At 38.2% G+C, this 18,593-nt stretch overlaps 1 protein-coding gene across 1 annotated transcript; it reads right to left on the bottom strand.

Annotated features, from left to right (window-relative positions):
* Positions 1-5,091: 5,091 nt before the first annotated feature.
* On the bottom strand, positions 5,092-5,820 carry OR4A2E (olfactory receptor family 4 subfamily A member 2E). Its single transcript, XM_070230537.1, is given in 3 exon segments — positions 5,092-5,312; positions 5,315-5,748; positions 5,750-5,820. Coding segments are annotated over 3 exon segments (726 nt in total).
* Positions 5,821-18,593: the final 12,773 nt, after the last annotated feature.

The following is an 18,593-nucleotide window of genomic DNA, read 5'->3' as shown; positions in this document are numbered from 1 at the left end:
GAAATGAGAGAGAAGAAATTAAAATAGATACCAAAGAATTATAAAGGATTATAAGAGAATACTATGAAAAACTATATGCCAACAAATTGGACCATCTAGAAGAAATGGATACATTCTTACATTCATACAACCTCCCAAAACTGAATGAAGAAGAAATAGAGAATTTGAATAGACTACTCACAAGTAAAGAGATTGAAACAGTAATCAAAAACCTCCCCAAAAATAAAAGTCTAGGACCAGATGACTTCTCTGGAAAATTCTACCAAACATTCAAAGATTTAATACCTATCCTTCTTAAACTATTCCAAGGAAATGAAGAAGATGGAACACTTCCTAACACATTTTATGAGGCCAGCATCATCCTGCTATCAAAGCCAGACAAGGATAACACAATGAAGGACCATTTCAAGCCAATATAGCTGATGAAGATAGATGCAAAAATCCTTCACAAAATTTTGGCAAACCAAATATAGCAATACCTTTAAAGGCTCATATATCAGGTGGCATTTATACCAGGGATGCAGGGATAGTTCAACATCTGGAAGTCAATCAATGTCATACAATACATTAACAAAATGAGGAACAAAAGCCACATGATCATCTCAATAGATGCAGAGAAAGTATTGACAAGATCCAACATCCATTTATGATAAAACTATCAATAAATTGGATATAAAAGGAAAGTAGCTCAAAATAATAAAAGCTATAGGACATAAACACAGCCAACATCATACTCAATGGGGAAAAACAGGAAGCCATCCCTCTGACAAGAGGAATAAGACAAGGTAGCCCATTCAGGCCACTCTTTTTTAACATAGTCCTGAAGCATTTGGCCAGAGCAATTAGGCAATAAAAAGAAATAAGAAGTATCCAAATTGGCAAAGAAGTGAGACTCTCACTGTTTGCAAATGACATGATTTTATATATGGAAAACCCTAAAGAATCCATTGGAAAACTATTGGAAATAATCAGCCACTACAGCAAAGTTGAAGGGTATAAAATCAACTTACAAAAATCAGTTGCATTTCGATACTCTAATAACAAACTAACAGAAAGATATCTCAAGAATACAATCTTATTTTCAATCACAATAAAAATAATATTATAGGTAGCAAGGAACTGAAAGACCTATATGATGAAAATTATTAGACCATACTGAAAGAAATCAAAGAAGACATACAGAAACAGAAAGATATTCCATGCACATGGATTGGAAGAATTAACATAGTTAAATGTCCATATTACATAAAGCCATCTACAGATTCAAAGCAGCCCCAATCAGAATCCCAATGACATTCTTCATGGAAATAGAAAAAGGATCCTAAAATTTATATGGAATAAGACTCTGAACAGCCACTGCAATTGTGAGGAAAAAAAAAAAACAAAGCTGGAGGCATCACAATCACTGACTTCAAAATATACTACAAAGCTCTTGTAATCAAAACAGCATGGCACTGCTGCAGAAACACAGAGATCAATGGGACACAACTGAAAGCCCAGAAATAAAACCACACTTCTGTGGACAGCTAATCTTCAACAAAGGTGCTAAGAACATACAATGGAGAAACGAAAGTCTCTTCAATAAATGATGTGGGTAAAACTGGACAGCCAAGTGGAAAAGAATGAAAGTAGACCATTATATTTTGCCATACACCAAAAGTAAACTCAGAATGGATTGACTTGAAGGCAAGACATAAAATGATAAAACTCCCAGAAGAAAATAAATGCAGTACACTCTCTGATATCTGTCTTCAAAGGATATTTTCGAATACCGTGTCTACTCGAGCAAGGGAAACAAAAGAAAAAATAAACAAATGGGATTTCATCATACTAAAGAGCTTCAGGAAGGCAAAGGAAACCAGGAACAAAGGAAAAAGACAACTCACCATCTTGGAGAAAATATTTACAAATCATATATCTGACAAGGTGTTAATCTCCAAAATATATAAAGAACTCATGTAATTCAATAACACAAAAACAACCATCCTGATCAAAAAATAGGCAAAGCATTTGAACAAACAGTTTTCCAAGGAAGATACATAGAGGGCCAACAGGCATATGAAATGGTGCTCAACATCATTAATTATTAGGGAAATACAGATCAAAATTACAATGCTGGGGCTGTCCTGGTGGTGTTAGGGTTAAGTTTTCATGCTCTGCTTTGGTGGCCTGGAGTTTGCACGTTTGGATCCCGGGAATGGACCTAGCACTGCTCATCAAACTACACTTTATGGCAGCATCTTACCTTAAAATGAAGAAGACTGGCACAGATGTTAGCTCAGTGACAATCTTCCTCAAGCAAAAACAGGAGGATTGGCAGCAGATGTTAGCTCAGGGCCAATCTTCCTCATAAGAAAACCAAAAAAACACAAAACTTCAATGAGCTATCACCTTACACCTATTTGAATGGCTATAATTACCTAAACAAAAAACAATAAATGTTGGAGAGGATGTGGAGAAAAGGGAATCCACATTCACTGCTGGTGGGAATGAAAACTGGTGCAGCCACTATGGAAAACAGTAGGGAGATTTCTCAAAAGATTAAAAATTGAAATGCCATATGACCCAGCATTTCTACCATTTGGTATTGATTTAAAGAACTTGAAACCAACAATTCAAAGAGACTCATGCATCCCTGTGTTCATTGCTGCATTATTCACAATTGCCAAGACAGGAAAGCACCCCAAGTGCCCATTGACTGATGGATGGATGAAGATGTGCTATGTATATACAATGGAATACTACTCAGCCACAAAAGAGACAAAATCTTCCCATTTGCAACAACATGGATGGGGCTTGAGGTACTATGTTAAGAGAAATAAGCCAGAGAAATAAATGCACATGCCATATGATTTCACTATTATGTGGAAGATAAGAAAATGCATGGACAAATAGAACAGATAAGTGGTTACCAGAAAGGAAGTGGGTTGGGGTTGACATAAGGGGTAAAAGGGGACATGTATATGGTGACTGACAAGTAATAATGTACAACTGAAAGGTCACAATGTTATAAACTATTATGACCTCAATAAAATAAACATCAGTATATACGATAGATCTACCAAATGATCCAGCTATTCCATTGCTGGATATTTATCCAAAGAACTTGAAAACACAAAGGCATAAAGATACTTGCACCCCTATGTTCATTGCAGCTTTATACACAATAGACAAGACATGGAAGCAATGTAGGTGCCCATCAAGGGATGAATGGATAAAGAAGATGTGGTATTTATACACAATGGAATACTACTTGGCCCTAAGAAATGATGAAATCCAGCCATTTGTGACAACATGGTTGGACCTTGAGCGTATTATGATGGGTGAAATAAGTCAGAGGGAGAAGGTCTAATACCATATGATCTCAATCATAAGTAGTAGATAAAAACAACGACAAATCAAAAACCACATAGCATTGGAGATTGGATTGGTGGTTACCATTGAGGAAGGGAGGAGGGGGGAGGGCAAAAGGGGTGATTAGGCTCACATGTGAGAGGATGGACTATAATTAGTTTTTGGGTGGTGAACATGATGTAAGCACAATTCAAAATATGATGTACATCTGAAAAAAATTAAATTAAATTAAAAAATAAAGCCCGGTGGCACAGCCTTTAAGTTCGCACGTTCTACTTCTCAGCCGCCCAGGGTTCAACGGTTCGGATCCTGGGTGTGGACATGGCACTGGTTGGCACGCCACGCTGTGGTAGGCGTCCCACATATAAAGTAGAAGAAGATGGGCACGGATGTTAGCTCAGGGCCAAACTTCCCCAAAAATAAATAAATAAATAAATAAATAAATAAAATGCAAAAAAATCAGGATATAAATTTTTTCATACTGTGTAATTTACCAATGAAAAGTACCCATTACCCCATAGCATTAGCCCTTTAGCAATTCAGACTAAATAGGGGAGTCCTAATCATGAATTTCTTTGTCCACCCACTTCTACTATCTTGGAGGCAGTTAATATTCTGTTTCAAGCCTGATTCAGAGAGAGAGTGGATTTTGTGCCTGAGGTCTCTGTCAAATAAAACAATCTATCCTGGCCTCTCTGTGACCTAAAAATGTATATTATATTAATAAGAGATGTAAGAATTCCAATATACAATAGGTATATGGTCAGCATCTTTCTTAACAATAATATCACCAAAAATATCTGGTGTAGGGTTCTGAATAGCATACTTGAAGCTCATGAATTATAGATATCCTAATTTTACGTATGAAAGTTAGGGTCTGGGTCAGTATAAGAAAAAAAAAGGAGATGGGGATATTGAAAAATAGCTGAGGTATTATCAGATATTCTACACTATCTGGGGAGATTAAAGGATCATCTTTATGAACATTTAACACCAAACACAGTTGTTCCACTTGAGGAGATACTTTAATTTTCCAATCAGAACAATTCACAAGATCTAGTTATTTTTCTGCATATCTGCCTTGCTTATTCAAATCTTTTTATATACTTAGCCTCCCTATGATTAATATTAGAACTCTGAGGCATCATTCTTCTTCAACTTTAATATGCTAAGCAATATGAATGAAATTATACATTTAAAGAATCTTGCAGATACAAAGACAAGATATATACTTCAAATATTAAGATGGGCTGTCTGTGTGGAGAGGAGTGAGTGAAACAATTTATTTGTCTTATTTTGTGTTTTACCTTTTCTGAAATTTGTAATACACACTATTAATTCTGTAAAATGTTACATTATCTAAGAGAGAAATATGAGAAAATCTCCCATTAAAATAAATTTATAGTATTAATTATAGTATAACTCATAACATAGAACACAAATCTACAATCTCAATGGAGACATTTCACAGGCAAAAACTGAACAGTTGTAGTCCTAAGAAATTATGAAAAGCTTAAAAATATATTTTAAACAAAATATATTTCTTGAAAATCTTAAAAATGTATTTTGGTCATGGGATGTATTCACATAATTAATGTTTTACATCATGCACCAGTTATTAAACATGAGGAGAAATTTACTACCGTTAAATAATCACCCATGGCTTTCCTGGAAGGTGCAATTCTTCACTGAAAACAACTGAGACATTTCTCTGCTGCTTCATTTTCTTTTTCTCCTCTAGAGCTTTCTCAGGGCATTTTTCATCTCTTCATTTCTCAGAGTATAGATCAAAGCGTTCAACATAGGGGTGATAACTGCATAAAACACAGTCAAGGATTTATCAATGGGTAAGGTAGAAGGAGGTCTCAAGTACACAAAAATACAGGGTACAAAGAGGAAGACCACCACAGTGATGTGGGAGCCACAGGTGGATATGGCTTTGCGCTTCCCTTCCTGATGAGATTCTTCAGGGACTTAAGAATGACCCCATAGGATATAAGTATCATCATAAAGATGACCACACAGATTGTCCCATCATTGAAAATCACAGTGACACCAACAATGTAGGTGTCAGTGCAGGCAAGTTTTAATAAGGGGTACATGTCACAGACAAAGTGGTCGCTGACACTGAGGCCACAGAAAGGCAGGTTATACACCAAGAGAAGTTTAACTGTAGCATGCAAAAAATCTCCAACCCAAGCCAATAGAAGCAGCAGAACACACACCCATTTATTCATGACCATCAAATAAGGCAAGGGTTTGCAGATAGCCATGTAGCGGTCATAGACCATGACCACCAGGAGAAACATCTCAGCACCACCAAATAAGTGCCATATAAACAGCTGGCTCATGCAAGCTTGGAAGGAAATTGTTTTCTTTTCATAAAGTAAGCTTAATCATATTTGGGGTGACTATTGTAGAATAAATAGCATCCATAAATGATAAGTAGCCAAGAAAGAAGTACATAGGTGCATCCAGGATAGGGCTGACCACCACAGTCACGACAACGAGTAGGTTGCCCACCATTGTTACAATGTAGATATGAGCAAGAATGCTACAAATAATATCTTCTGACCCTGTAGGCTCTGGGTGAGTCCCAAGACGACAAACTCAGTCACGTTGTTCTTTCATTCCATAGGTTCCTCTCTATGTCTTATCTCAGAGTTAGGGACAAAATTACCTGTAAATATGATTATTACTAGTGACTTCCTGAAGTCTTAAGATAATTTGTTTATTCATTCAACAGATAAGCATTATTATTTATCATGTTCCAGTGCATTCAGAGATTATAAGAATAAAAGGCTGCTTAAAACATGGTGCCTAACCTCAGTAATCTTAGGACTAATAGAGAGACAAGCCATTAGAGACATATATAGGAAAGGACACATTAAAAATAAATTGGTTGCCACACCAAGCTTTCCATCTGGAAGCTAATAAAATTGTACATGTGGCTAATGCCTTACATAAAAATGAAATCAAAATGAATTACAGTTTTAATAAAGAACTCAAGCAGGATTTAACTTATAGTTACTTTCCAGTTAATAAAGGAAATGCCTTTCTACATTCTAGCAGTAGGGAAATCTTCTTAACTAAAAATTGAATTAAAAAATAGACATATCTGGGGTCGAGTGGGGTCAAGATGGTGCTGTGAGCAGACGTTGAACTCACCTCCTCCCACAAACACAACCAGGTTACAACAATTTTAGGATGAATCACACTGGATTGAAAATTGAAAACTGGATAAAAAGAACCCCTACAACAAGGGACAGTCCTGACAAAAGCAGAAGAGGCAGTAACTCCAGCCAGAGAGGAAAAAAGCCACCTTTGGGAGCAGCCAACCTTCTCAGCTGGCCAGGCGGGAGACAACCTAAGGTACGCAGCCATCCCTGGAGGAGTGAGGTCTGGAGCAGGGGCAATACTCCTATAACCATCCTTCGGACTCAGCCCAACTGAGACGGGAGTCTTACTGTCTGGCTTTGCTGGCTATTAACTGCAGCGAGGACACCCCAGAAAAGCTATCGGCCGAAAGCCAAAAAGATCCAGGTCTTAAAGGGACTATGCATAAACTCACTCACTGCAGCAACATAAAATCACGAGAGAGAAGGCTGACTGTCCTTTGGTGAAGTGAGACTCACCTGGTGGGCTCTAGGGGCATCTTGGTGAGAGGAGGATCCTCCCCAGAGACTGAGACATTGGTGGGGGCTGTTGTTCTGAGTTGGTCCAGGTGTGCTGATAGGGACACAGGTGGGGGCCATTGAGGTGCGTCCCTTGGGCTGTTAGCCCAGGGGTCTGCCACACCCACTAGAGCACAGATTTAATCCAGTTCAGCCAGGGCAGGCAACTCACCCTAGGAACTTGCCCCACCTAACAGCAAACCCTCAGGCTACTTCTCAGCCTGCATTGACTGAATGCCTTGATCCTCTACAGGCAGGCAAAGGTGTCTGCCTCTGCGGGGCAGGGCTTGTGTGAGGACCTGGTGGACTGTGTGTGGCATTGGGGCAGAGGTGGGGGCCTCTGTGGTGTGGCAGTGGAGTATGCTCCAGGGAGTTGAGAAGTGTGCATGGACCAGGACTGTGCTGACAGTGTATGTGGTCCAGAGGGGGGTGAGGCTTTTCAGCGGCAGAAGACTTGTGTTTCACAAATAGCCATAAAAAGGATCAGCCCCACCTTCCAAAGACTGAAACAACTGAGTGCCTCCATGCCAAGGGCTAGCCCTACTCAGCTGCACTCCTAAGAGAACAGACATCAGCCTTGTTGGCCTCAGGCCTATCACAACTGTATGCCCCTGAGCCTAGGAACCAGCTACACTGGGTACCAACCCAATTAAGAAGACAATTGCAATAAGAGTGTGCTAATAGGCGGGACCAAGATGGCGGAGTGAGTGGTCTTCTTTGTCTCTCCCCTGTCGAATCTACAACTAATTGAACATTCACCAATTAACAAAGGATATCCAGGTAGCATTTCAAGACACCTAAGAGACTCATGTTGCTATACATCGGAAGGCAGACGAACTTCCCCTGGGAGGAGGTGGAAATAGGAGAAAACACTCCAACCCCCGACTCCCAACCCCCAGACAGCCTAGTTTCTGCAGGAGGCTTTCTTCCAGTGGACTCCCCCATAGCATCGCCACACACCAAGCGTGGGAGTGTGCACTCAGCAGTGGAGTGATGGTGGAAACAGGTGACAACAGCCCTACTCAATCCCCCCGTGATTACACCTAAGCCCAGGGGGACTTCCAAGGGTCCTGCACCCACCAGCAGGGAAGGCCTCCACTCACCACTAGCAGGGAGGCCCCTCCCAGAATCCAGAACAAAGGGAAGTTCCCAGTGGGTGGATTCCCTGGCACGGCACCAGACCGCAAGCTGCTGCTGGGCCCACGGTCTCCAGCACATGGGTCAGTGCAGGGGGCATCTGGACTTCCCATGGACGTGCTTGGGGACATGGTTGGAGCTCCAGCACCCAGCTCTGCAGCCCAGGGGGAGGCTCCGGGGTTCCGCACCTCCCTGGCAGGGAAAGCCTCTGCTTGCCATTAGCAGGGAGGCCATGCCCAGAATCCAGGACAAAGGGAAGCTCCTGGCGGGCAGATTCCCTGGCACGGCACCAGACCGCAAGATGCTGCTGGGCCCATGGTCTCCAGCACACTGGTTGGTGCAGGGGGCATCTGGACATCCTGTGGATGTGCTTGGGGACAGGGTTGGAGCTCCAACACCTGGCTCTGAGGCCCGGGGGGATGCTCCAGGGTCCTGCACACCCCCAGCAGGGAGAGCCTCTGCTCGCCATTAGCAGGGAGGCCCTGCCCAGCATTCGGAACACCAAGAAGCTCCCCAGAGCAGAATTCCCCACAAGGCAGCAGCTTACAAGCCACCACCAGGCCCACGGACTCTGGCCGTGCCCCAGACAAGGCAAGGGGCTCCCAGAGATCCCATGAGAGTGGAGTGAGGCAGAGTGGAGCTCCAGTGAAATGGCTACGTAGCCCAGGGGGGAACTCCAGGTTTCTACAGCAGCCTCAGTGAAAGCCTCTGCACAGCACTAGAGTAGAGGTCCTGACTGGCAATCGCAAGGTGGGAAGGCCCTGGGGCAAAAGTAGCACAGCTAGGTGAGCTAACCACAGACTGCGGAAGATACCCATAGCTCTGTTGGGACCTATAGTGGACAAGTGTGAGCTTGTGGGCTCTGTTAGGGACAAAGTGGCGATTATAGGTGATCCTGCTCCTGGCTGCTGGGAAAGCCCACAACACTGCTGTAGACCACAAGGAGGGAGCGCGTCTAAGTGGGCTGCCACAATAGGCACCAGCAGCCTGAGGCCCCCTTGCAATTGCCCTCACAACTGACTAGGGACCCCACAGGAACACTGTGACTGTGAGGAGGGGTCCAGGGCCAGTCAGTAACAGCTGACAGGGTTCCTGGTTAGTGCAGTCTAAACAGCTGCTCCCACACACACACCAGACGGAACAAGTGGAAGCAGCAACTAAACTCTATCTCTATGCGGAGGCACAAATCCACGCCATCAAGCAGTATGAAAAAATATATTAAGTCTCCAGAACAGAAGGAAAATGATAAGCACCCAGAAAACAATCCCAAAGACAATGAAATTTAGAACCTAAATGACGATGATTTCAAAACTCCCATTATTAAAAACTCAACAAGTTAAAAGAGAATTCAGATAGACAACTCAATGAGTTTAGGAGCTATGTCACAAAAGAGCTTGACACTATAAAGAAGAACCAATGAGAAATACTGGAGATGAAGAACACAATGGAGGAGATTAAGAAAAATATGGACTCTCTGAACAGTAAAGGGTTGATAATATGGAGGACAGAATTAGTAATTTGGAGGATAGGAATATAGAAATGCTGTAGACAGAGGAGGAGAGAGAACTAAGACTAAACAGAAATGAAGAAATTCTCTGAGAGTTATCCGACTCAATTAGGAGATGCAACATAAGGATTATAGGTATACCAGAGGCAGAAGAGAAGGAGAAAGGGGCAGAAGACCTGTTCAAAAAATAATAGCTGAGAACTTTCCAAACTTGGGAAGAGAGATGGAACTTCATGTGACAGAAGCCAATAGATCTCCAAACTTTATTAATGCAAGAAGACCAACCCCAAGGCATATAGTAGTGAAACTAGCAAAAGTCAACGACAAAGAGAAAATATTAAGGGCAGCCAGGCAGAAGAAAATAACTTACAAAGGAAACCCCGTAAGGCTATCAGCAGATTTCTCAGGAAAGACCTTACAGGCTAGAAGAGATTGGAATGAAATATTCAAAACTCTGAAGGACAAAAACCTGCATCCAAGAATACTCTACCCAGCGAAAATATCCTTCAAATATGATGGAGAAATAAAAACCTTCCCAGATAAACAAAAGTTGACGGAGTTCATTGCCACAAAACCTCCTCTTCAAGAAATGCTCAGGAAGAAGCTCATTCCTGAAATATCAAAGAAAGGAAAGGGGTTACCAAATCCAGAACAAAGCAGACAAGCAGAAGGACACTAACACAAAGTAACAGCTCTCCATGAGGACAAAATGAAAAAGAACCAGAAAACAAGTGATAAAATGGCAACAGTAGGCCCCCACGTTTCAATAATCACTCTAAATGTGAATGGATTGAACTCTCCAATCAAAAGGTACAGAGTGGCAGGATGGATCAAAGAACAAGATCCAACAATATGCTGCCTCCAGGAAGCACACTTCAGCCCCAAAGACAAACACAGACTCAAAGTGAAGGGATGGAAGACAATACTCCAAGCTAATAATGAACAAAAGAAAGCAGGTGTTGCCATACTTATATCAGACAAAGTTGACTTCAAAGCAAAACAGATAAAGAAAGACAAAGAGGGGCAGTATATAATGATAAAAGTGATGCTCCACCAAGATGACATAGCACTTATAAATATATACGCACCTAATACAGGAGCAGCAAAATTCATAAAGAAACTATTAATAAAACTAAAAGGAGACATCAACAGCAATACAATTATAGTAGGGGACCTCAACACCCCATTAACACCAATGGACAGATCATCCAGACAGAAAATCAAAAAGGAAATTATAGACTTAAATGAAAAATTACATCAGTTGGACCTAAGAGATATATATAGGACACTTTATCCAAAAACAGCAGGTTACACATTCTTCTCAAGTGCGCATGGAACATTCTCAAGGATAGACCATATCTTGGGAAACAAAGCAAGCATCAATAAGTTCAAGAGGGTTGAAATAATATCAAGCATCTTTTCTGATCATAATGCTATGAAACTAGAAATCAACTACAAGAATAAAGCTGGGAAAGAGGCAAAAATGTGGAGACTAAACAACATGCTACTGAACAAACAATGGATTATTAGAGAAATTAAAGAAGAAATCAAACATTATTGGGAGACAAATTAAAATGAAAACACACCGTACCAAATGATTTGGAACACAGCAAAGGCAGTCCTAAGAGGGAAATTCATTGTAATACAGGCTCACCTCAATAAGCAAGAAAAATCTTACATGAACAACCTCAAATGACACCTAAAAGAATTAGAAAAAGAAGAAAAACCAAAGCCCAACGTCAGTAGAAGGAGGGAAATAATAAAAATTAGAGCAGAAATAAATGATATTGAATCAAAAAAGACAGTAGAAAGGATCAATGAAACAAAGAGTTCGTCCTTAGAAAAAATTAACAAAATCGACAAATCCTTAGCCAGACTCACTAAAAGAAAAAGAGGGACGTCTCAAATAAGTAAAATTCGAAACGAGAGAGGAGAAATCACAACAGATCCTGAAGAAATACAAAGGATCATAAGAGAATACTATGAAAAACTATATGCCAACAAATTGAACAACTTAGAAGAAATGGATAAATTCCTAGACTCATACAACCTACCCAAACTGAATCAGGAAGAAACAGAGAATCTGAATAGACCAATCACAAGTAAAGAAATAGAAACAGCAATAAAAAACCTCCCCCAAGATAAGAATCCATGACCAGATGGCTTCTCTGGAGAATTCTACCAAACATTCAAAGAAGATTTAATACTTATCCTTCTCAAACTATTCCAGAAAATAGAGGAAGATGGAGCACTCCCTAATACATTCTATGAAGCCAACATCACCGTGATCCCCAAACCTGACAAGGACAACACAAAGAAGGAAAACTACAGGCCAATATCACTGATGAACATAGACGCAAAAATCCTCAACAAAATTTTGGCAAACCGAATACAGCAATATATCAAAAAAGATTATAGAACATGATCAAGTGGGATTTATACCAGGGACAGAGGGATGGTTCAACATCCGTAAGTCAATCAACGTGATTCACTACATTAACAAAATGAGAAACAAAAACCACATGATCATCTCAATAGATGCAGAGAAAGCATTCAACAAGATCCAACATCCATTTAGGATAAAAACCCTCAATAAAATAGGTATAGAAGGAAAGTACCTCAACATAATAAAGGCCATATATGACAAACCCACAGCCAACATCATACTCAATGGACAAAAACTGAAACCCATCTCTCTCAGAACAGAAACAAGACAAGGGTGCCCACTTTCACCACTCTTATTCAACATAGTACTGGAGGTTTTGGCCAGAGCAATTTGACAGGAAAAAGAAATAAAACGAATCCAAATAGGCAACAAAGAAGTAAAACTCTTGCTGTTTGCAGACAACATGGTCTTGTATATAGAAAACCCGAAAGAATCCATAGAAAAACTATTAGAAACAATCAACAACTACAGCAAAGTTGCAGGGTATAAAATCAACATACATGAATCAGTAGCATTTCTATGTGTTGACAATGAACTAACAGAAAAAGATTTCAAGAACTCAATCCCACTCATGATCACAACAAAAAGAATAAAATCCCTTGGGATAAATTTAACCAAGGAAGTGAAAGATCTATACAAAGAAAACTACAAGACCTTCTTGAAAGAAATTGACGATGACATAAAGAGATGGAAAGACATTCCATGCACACGGATTGGAAGAATAAACATAGTTAAAATATCCATACTAGCTAAGCAATCTACAGATTCAATGCTATCCCAATCAGAATTCCAATGTCATTCTTTACAGAAATTGAAGAAAGAATCCTAAAATTCATATGGGGCAACAAAAGACCTTGAATTGCTAAAGCAATCCTGAGAAAGAAGAACAAAGCTGGAGGCATCACAATCCCTGACTTCAAAACATACTACAAAGCTACAGTAATCAAAACAACATGGTACTGGTACAAAAACAGATGCACAGATCAATGGAACAGAATTGAAAGCCCAGAAATAAAACCACACATCTATGGACAGCTAATCTTTGACAAAGGAGCTGAGGGCCTACAATGGAGTAAAGAAAGTCTCTTCAACAAATGGTGCTGGGAAAACTGGACAGCCACATGTAAAAGAATGAAAACCAACCATTCTTTTTCACCATTTACTAAAATAAACTCAATGTGGATCAAAGACCTAAAGATTAGGCCTGAAACAATAAGTCTTCTAGAAGAGAATATCGGCAGTAGACTCTTTGACATCAGCTTCAAAAGAATCTTTTTGGAAACCATAACCCCTCACATGAGGGAAACAATAGAAAGAATAAACAAATGGGACTTCATCAGACTAAAGAGCTTCTTCAAGGCAAGGGAAAACAAGATTGAAACAGAAAAACAGCCCTCTAATTGGGAAAAAATATTCACAAGTTATTTATCCGACAAAGGGTTAATATCCATAATATACAAAGATCACACACAATTCAACAATAAAAAATCAACCCAATTACAAAATGAGCAGGGGACATGAACAGACATTTCTCCAAAGAAGATATACGGATAGCCAATAGACACATGGAAAGCTGCTCATCATCACTAACCACAGGGAAATGCAAATCAAAACTACACTAAGATATCACCTTACACCTGTTAGAATGGCAAAAATATCCAAAACCAAGAGTGACAAATGTTGGAGAGGCTGTGGAGAAAAGGGAACCCTCATAAACTGTTGGTGGGAAGGCAAACTGGTTCAGCCAATATGGAAAACAGTACAGAGATTCCTCCAAAAGTTAAGAATAGTTATATGTTATGAACCAGCCATCCCACTACTGGGTATCTATCCCAAGAACCTGAAATCAGCAATTCCAAAAGTTCCATGCACCCCTATGTTCATCACAGCATTATTCACAATAGCCAAGTCATGGAACCAACCTAAGTACCCAGCAACAGATGATTGGATAAAGAAGATGTGGTATATATATACAATGGAATACTACTCAGCCATAAAAAAGGACAAAGTAGTCCCATTCACAACAGCATGGATAGACCTTGAGGGTATTATGTTGAGTGAAATAAGCCAGACAGAGAAAGAGGAACTCTGTATGACTCCACTCATAGGTGGTAGTTAACATGTGGACAAAGAGAACTGATCGGTGGTTGGCAGGGGAAAGGGGGTAGGGGGAGGGCACTAGGGGTGAAGTGGTGTACCTACAACATGACTAATAATGATGTACAACTGTAATTTCACAAGGATGTTAACTTTCATAACTTTAATTAAAAAAATCACATATCTGACAATTTTAAAAAATTTAAGGATTTAGGAAAATATACATAACATCAATAGATAAAAGCAGTTTGGGGAAAAGTTTTACATTTTAGGGGACATATACAGAGTTAACATCAACATAGACAAAGAGCTCTAAGCAATTAACAAACAAAAGACAGACAAACCAACTGCAAAGTGGGGAAATCACATAAACAAGCAATCCAATGAAGAGTACATCCAAATGGCCAAAAAACATAGCGCAGGATGCTGAAATTCACCTGAGAAGAGAAAAATAGGAATTGAAGTAACATGCTACATCATCCTCTATATATTATCAGATTAACAAACAATGTTTAGCAGACGTATCACTTGAAACTATCACGAGATTTAGAATTATCTGCCCATTACAATATCACTAAATAGTCACACTTGAAATTACTTTTTAAAAATACTGTGCTAAGAGGATATAAATTTATTTGAACTCTTTTTCATACGAAAATTTGCAAAACAGTATTACAGATTTGACTCAATCCCCATATATTTTAGTAATCACAAAGGATCTCTAATACTGCTGATTATCAGAACTACCTAGGAGACCTTTGAAAAATCTGTGAGTTTCCATACCAACAATGCACTCTTGCAAAATATAAAGCCTAGTTCCGAATCTTATGCATAAATACACTTCCTGGGTTAGCTGCATAATGAGAGAGTCATTCTACCCACGTTCCAGGTTGTGGTCCCTTCTCTCTTGTCCTTCATGCACTGCTGCCATCTGTGAAGATAGCACATGCACTATCAATGTACCTTGATCACTTTCCATGTAACCAATTTCTTTCCATGCATGCAGAAGTCTGATTCATTTCAGTCTTTCAGAAAACGTCTACCTTTTAAATTGTTGGGATTTTCAAAATGAATATGAGTTTCTGTAACCTAAAGAAGTCTGAATCCTGATTGTGAATAAAAAGATCAAAAACTCATTGTTGGTAGAATTTCTCCTAATAACAAATATTAAATAAATATTTTGATGCTGAAAAATGTAACTTTGTGTGAGAGAAAATTTGGAATTGTTTAGAAAACTAGTTTTCAGTTTGTGTTTTACATCAATTAAAGTGAAATAGCCTTTACAATATTTTGATTCTCAAACAGATATATTGGCCTGTGTTCATACATCATCATTGAATTTGTTTTGCCTAAAGGATGGAGAATAATTTTATATACATACTTTATTATATTCTCCATCCATCATTCCAATTCCTGAGAAAGCCACTCATGTGAATACTGATACAGACAGACCTCTCTGAGGTAAGGGAAAAGATCTGTACACACTTTGTCTATATTTGAACCATAGCACATGTTATTGAGTCATTCAGTTGATTCCTCTCTAGGAATGATTCTTCTTTAATTTATGTCACCAGGACGTTAATCATAATTTTGAAGGCAGACTGCATCTCCAGAGATGCTACCAGCGTAATCACCACATAGAGGAGAACTTTCAGAACCACATCTTCTGGGCAGAAAATCATAAAAGAAGAACTTGAGGTCAAATCACCAAAAGGGAAAAGTCCAGTATGGAGGAAAGTGAAATATATAAAAATTATTTTGTATAATCATGACCTTCAAAACAGTCAATGTGTTTAAATTTAAGCTATATGTTTGCAGATGACAGCTGAAGTGACTTCCATAAGATGAACAGGAATTTCAGAACAAGTTATTTAAAACCTGTTTCAAATGGAGATGAAGTTTGCCACAAAGTTTCAGACAGGCAAGTTGATAGAATCTGTCTTAGTATGGGAGTGGGGAAAGAGAAAACAGTTGTGGGACTATTCCATTTATTTCAAAGTACCCATGGAATGTTTACCAAAATAGACAATACACTTGGCCACAAAACAGTTTTGATGCATTTCAAAGGACTTAAATCATACAGAATATATATCTTAGAATAATGTAATTCAATTAGAAATTTACAAGAATAATATAACAATATTTCCCAATTATTAATGAATTAAGCAACACAGTCTAAATTAAATATGTATTTTCTGTGTGTGTGAGGAAGATTTGCCCTGAGCTAACATCCATTTCCAATATTCCTCTTTTTTTGCTTGAAGAAGATTAACCCTGAGCTAACACCTATGCCAATCTTCCTCTAGCTTGTATGTGGGATATCTCCATTAATAAATAATTACATATTAAAAAAATTATCTATATTTCATGGAAAAAAGTCAAGGAAAATATATGACCATATTTATAGGTACTTAAGCATGCTTAATCAATTCCACCTCACTTTCAAAAAATATATTATGAGAACAGATGAATTTTCTCACCTTAAAATAAAAGTATAAACCTTAAGCACAAAATCAGTAAAGTGTTTGATAGCGAAACACTAAAAACTATCTTTCTCATATCAGGGTAATTTTAAAAGCAAAATTTCCCTCCTATTTGTGTGAGCTTTTATGTTTATTTAATAACAGAAATACTTAAGATATGATAAGGATAATAATGTTTAAGAATGCTTCTGACCCTCTTCAGAACTAGCAGTAAAGAAAAAATATGAATCTCAGCCAAAAAGCAGAATTATAGGATTTGAATTCTCCAAACTCTCAATAAAATATGCCTGCTTACACTGTGTGAGGTGAAGAAATAGGACATCATTGTGAATGTCCCAAGGCCTCCAGTCTCTTCTCCTCTAGCAAGCATTTTTGTAGAAGACCTCGGCACTCACAATATGTGCAGCACAAACAAGCTGCATATTCTGTTCTTTTATTCTGTGCTGGACGGTGTTTGACTATTTTGGTGGAAAATATCAGTTAAAAGAGAAAGATAATAAGAACAAATGCTAATAAAAATATAATACATGCTAAGTAGGATTGTTACTCACAAACCTTCAAAGAAAATATTCCAATGCTATTTAAACAATTTAATCAAGTAGATTATTTTAAAAAGTAAAACATCTAATTCTCTCTATAAGGCATTTATTCAATTATTTACTATGTCCAGCACTTCTATAAGTGCTAAGGAACGAACAGTCAACTTACATTGTAGTGGGAGAACAGATAATACACAGCATTTCAAAAGTAAAATATTGTGCTAGCTAGTCAAAAGTGGTAACATTGAGTAAGAAAGAAAACATTAATTGTGACAGAGAGATAAGGAACGTCTCTATGTATTGTAACTGATGAAAATTTATGCAGAAATGCTTTAAAAGATCTGACAGAATCCAGTAATATAAAAAGACAATGTAAGCCTAACCTAGTAAAGTTTATTCCACAAATACAAGGATGATTCAATACAATAAAATCTTCTAATATAATTAGTCACACTAATATATTTAAGAAGAGAATAGTGTAGTCATCTCAATAACTGCTGAGAAGGCATTTTGAAAAAAAAATATGATTTTCAATTTGTAAAAAACTCACTAAAATACAAATTGTGGGAAATTTCAGCTACCACCAGCATTATGTGATACTGTACTGGGTGTAACAGCGAATGCAACTCCACAAAAGAAAGAAATTAGAAGTTTTGGAATTTGGAAAGGAACAAATGCAGAAGATAGTGCAGATGATATAATTTTGTACCTGGAAAAACAGAAAGAGAAAAAGAAGCAATTCCTGAAATTTGAAAAAAAAATGAGCAAATCAGTATATCTTTCATAAAGTTGTTGGCATAACAACAGAGAAAAATTAATATCTAAATATATTTAAAACACAATATTCTAATTGTAAATCTCTACTGGAATGTATTATATAGTCAAAAAGAACGGCAAAGAAACCTTAAACTGTATGAGTAGTAGTCATATTTTAGCAGTAATATTACTATTGTTATTTTAAAATTGTATAGATATACTGTAGGATAAAATAAGTAGGTAATGTTGAAACAGATTAATGAACTAAGATTTGTCATATCGGAAATCAAATAAGTTAATAAACTGTGAACTAAAAATATCAGTAGGAAAATTCACAATTTGTATTCTCTCTAGTAATATTGATTTCTACCCCAACCCACTCAAAATGCCTATAACTAATAAAATCTAGTAGCACTATGAAAACTGACACTCAGGTTATAATCTCTAAAGATTATTCATCACTCAAAGGTATCAGGGCTTTTCAGAAAAAATGGTTAATTCCAGGCACAGTGAAAAAATATAAAAGATGAGGCTTGGCTATCTTGTAGTGTAAGAAAACAAGGAAGCTCTCAAACACTGATGCAACAATGTCAAAAAGAC

This window comes from Equus caballus, chromosome 12, assembly GCF_041296265.1.
Source record: "Equus caballus isolate H_3958 breed thoroughbred chromosome 12, TB-T2T, whole genome shotgun sequence".
NCBI classification, from domain to species: Eukaryota; Metazoa; Chordata; class Mammalia; order Perissodactyla; family Equidae; genus Equus; species Equus caballus.
This window is presented reverse-complemented; position numbering and strand designations above follow the sequence as displayed.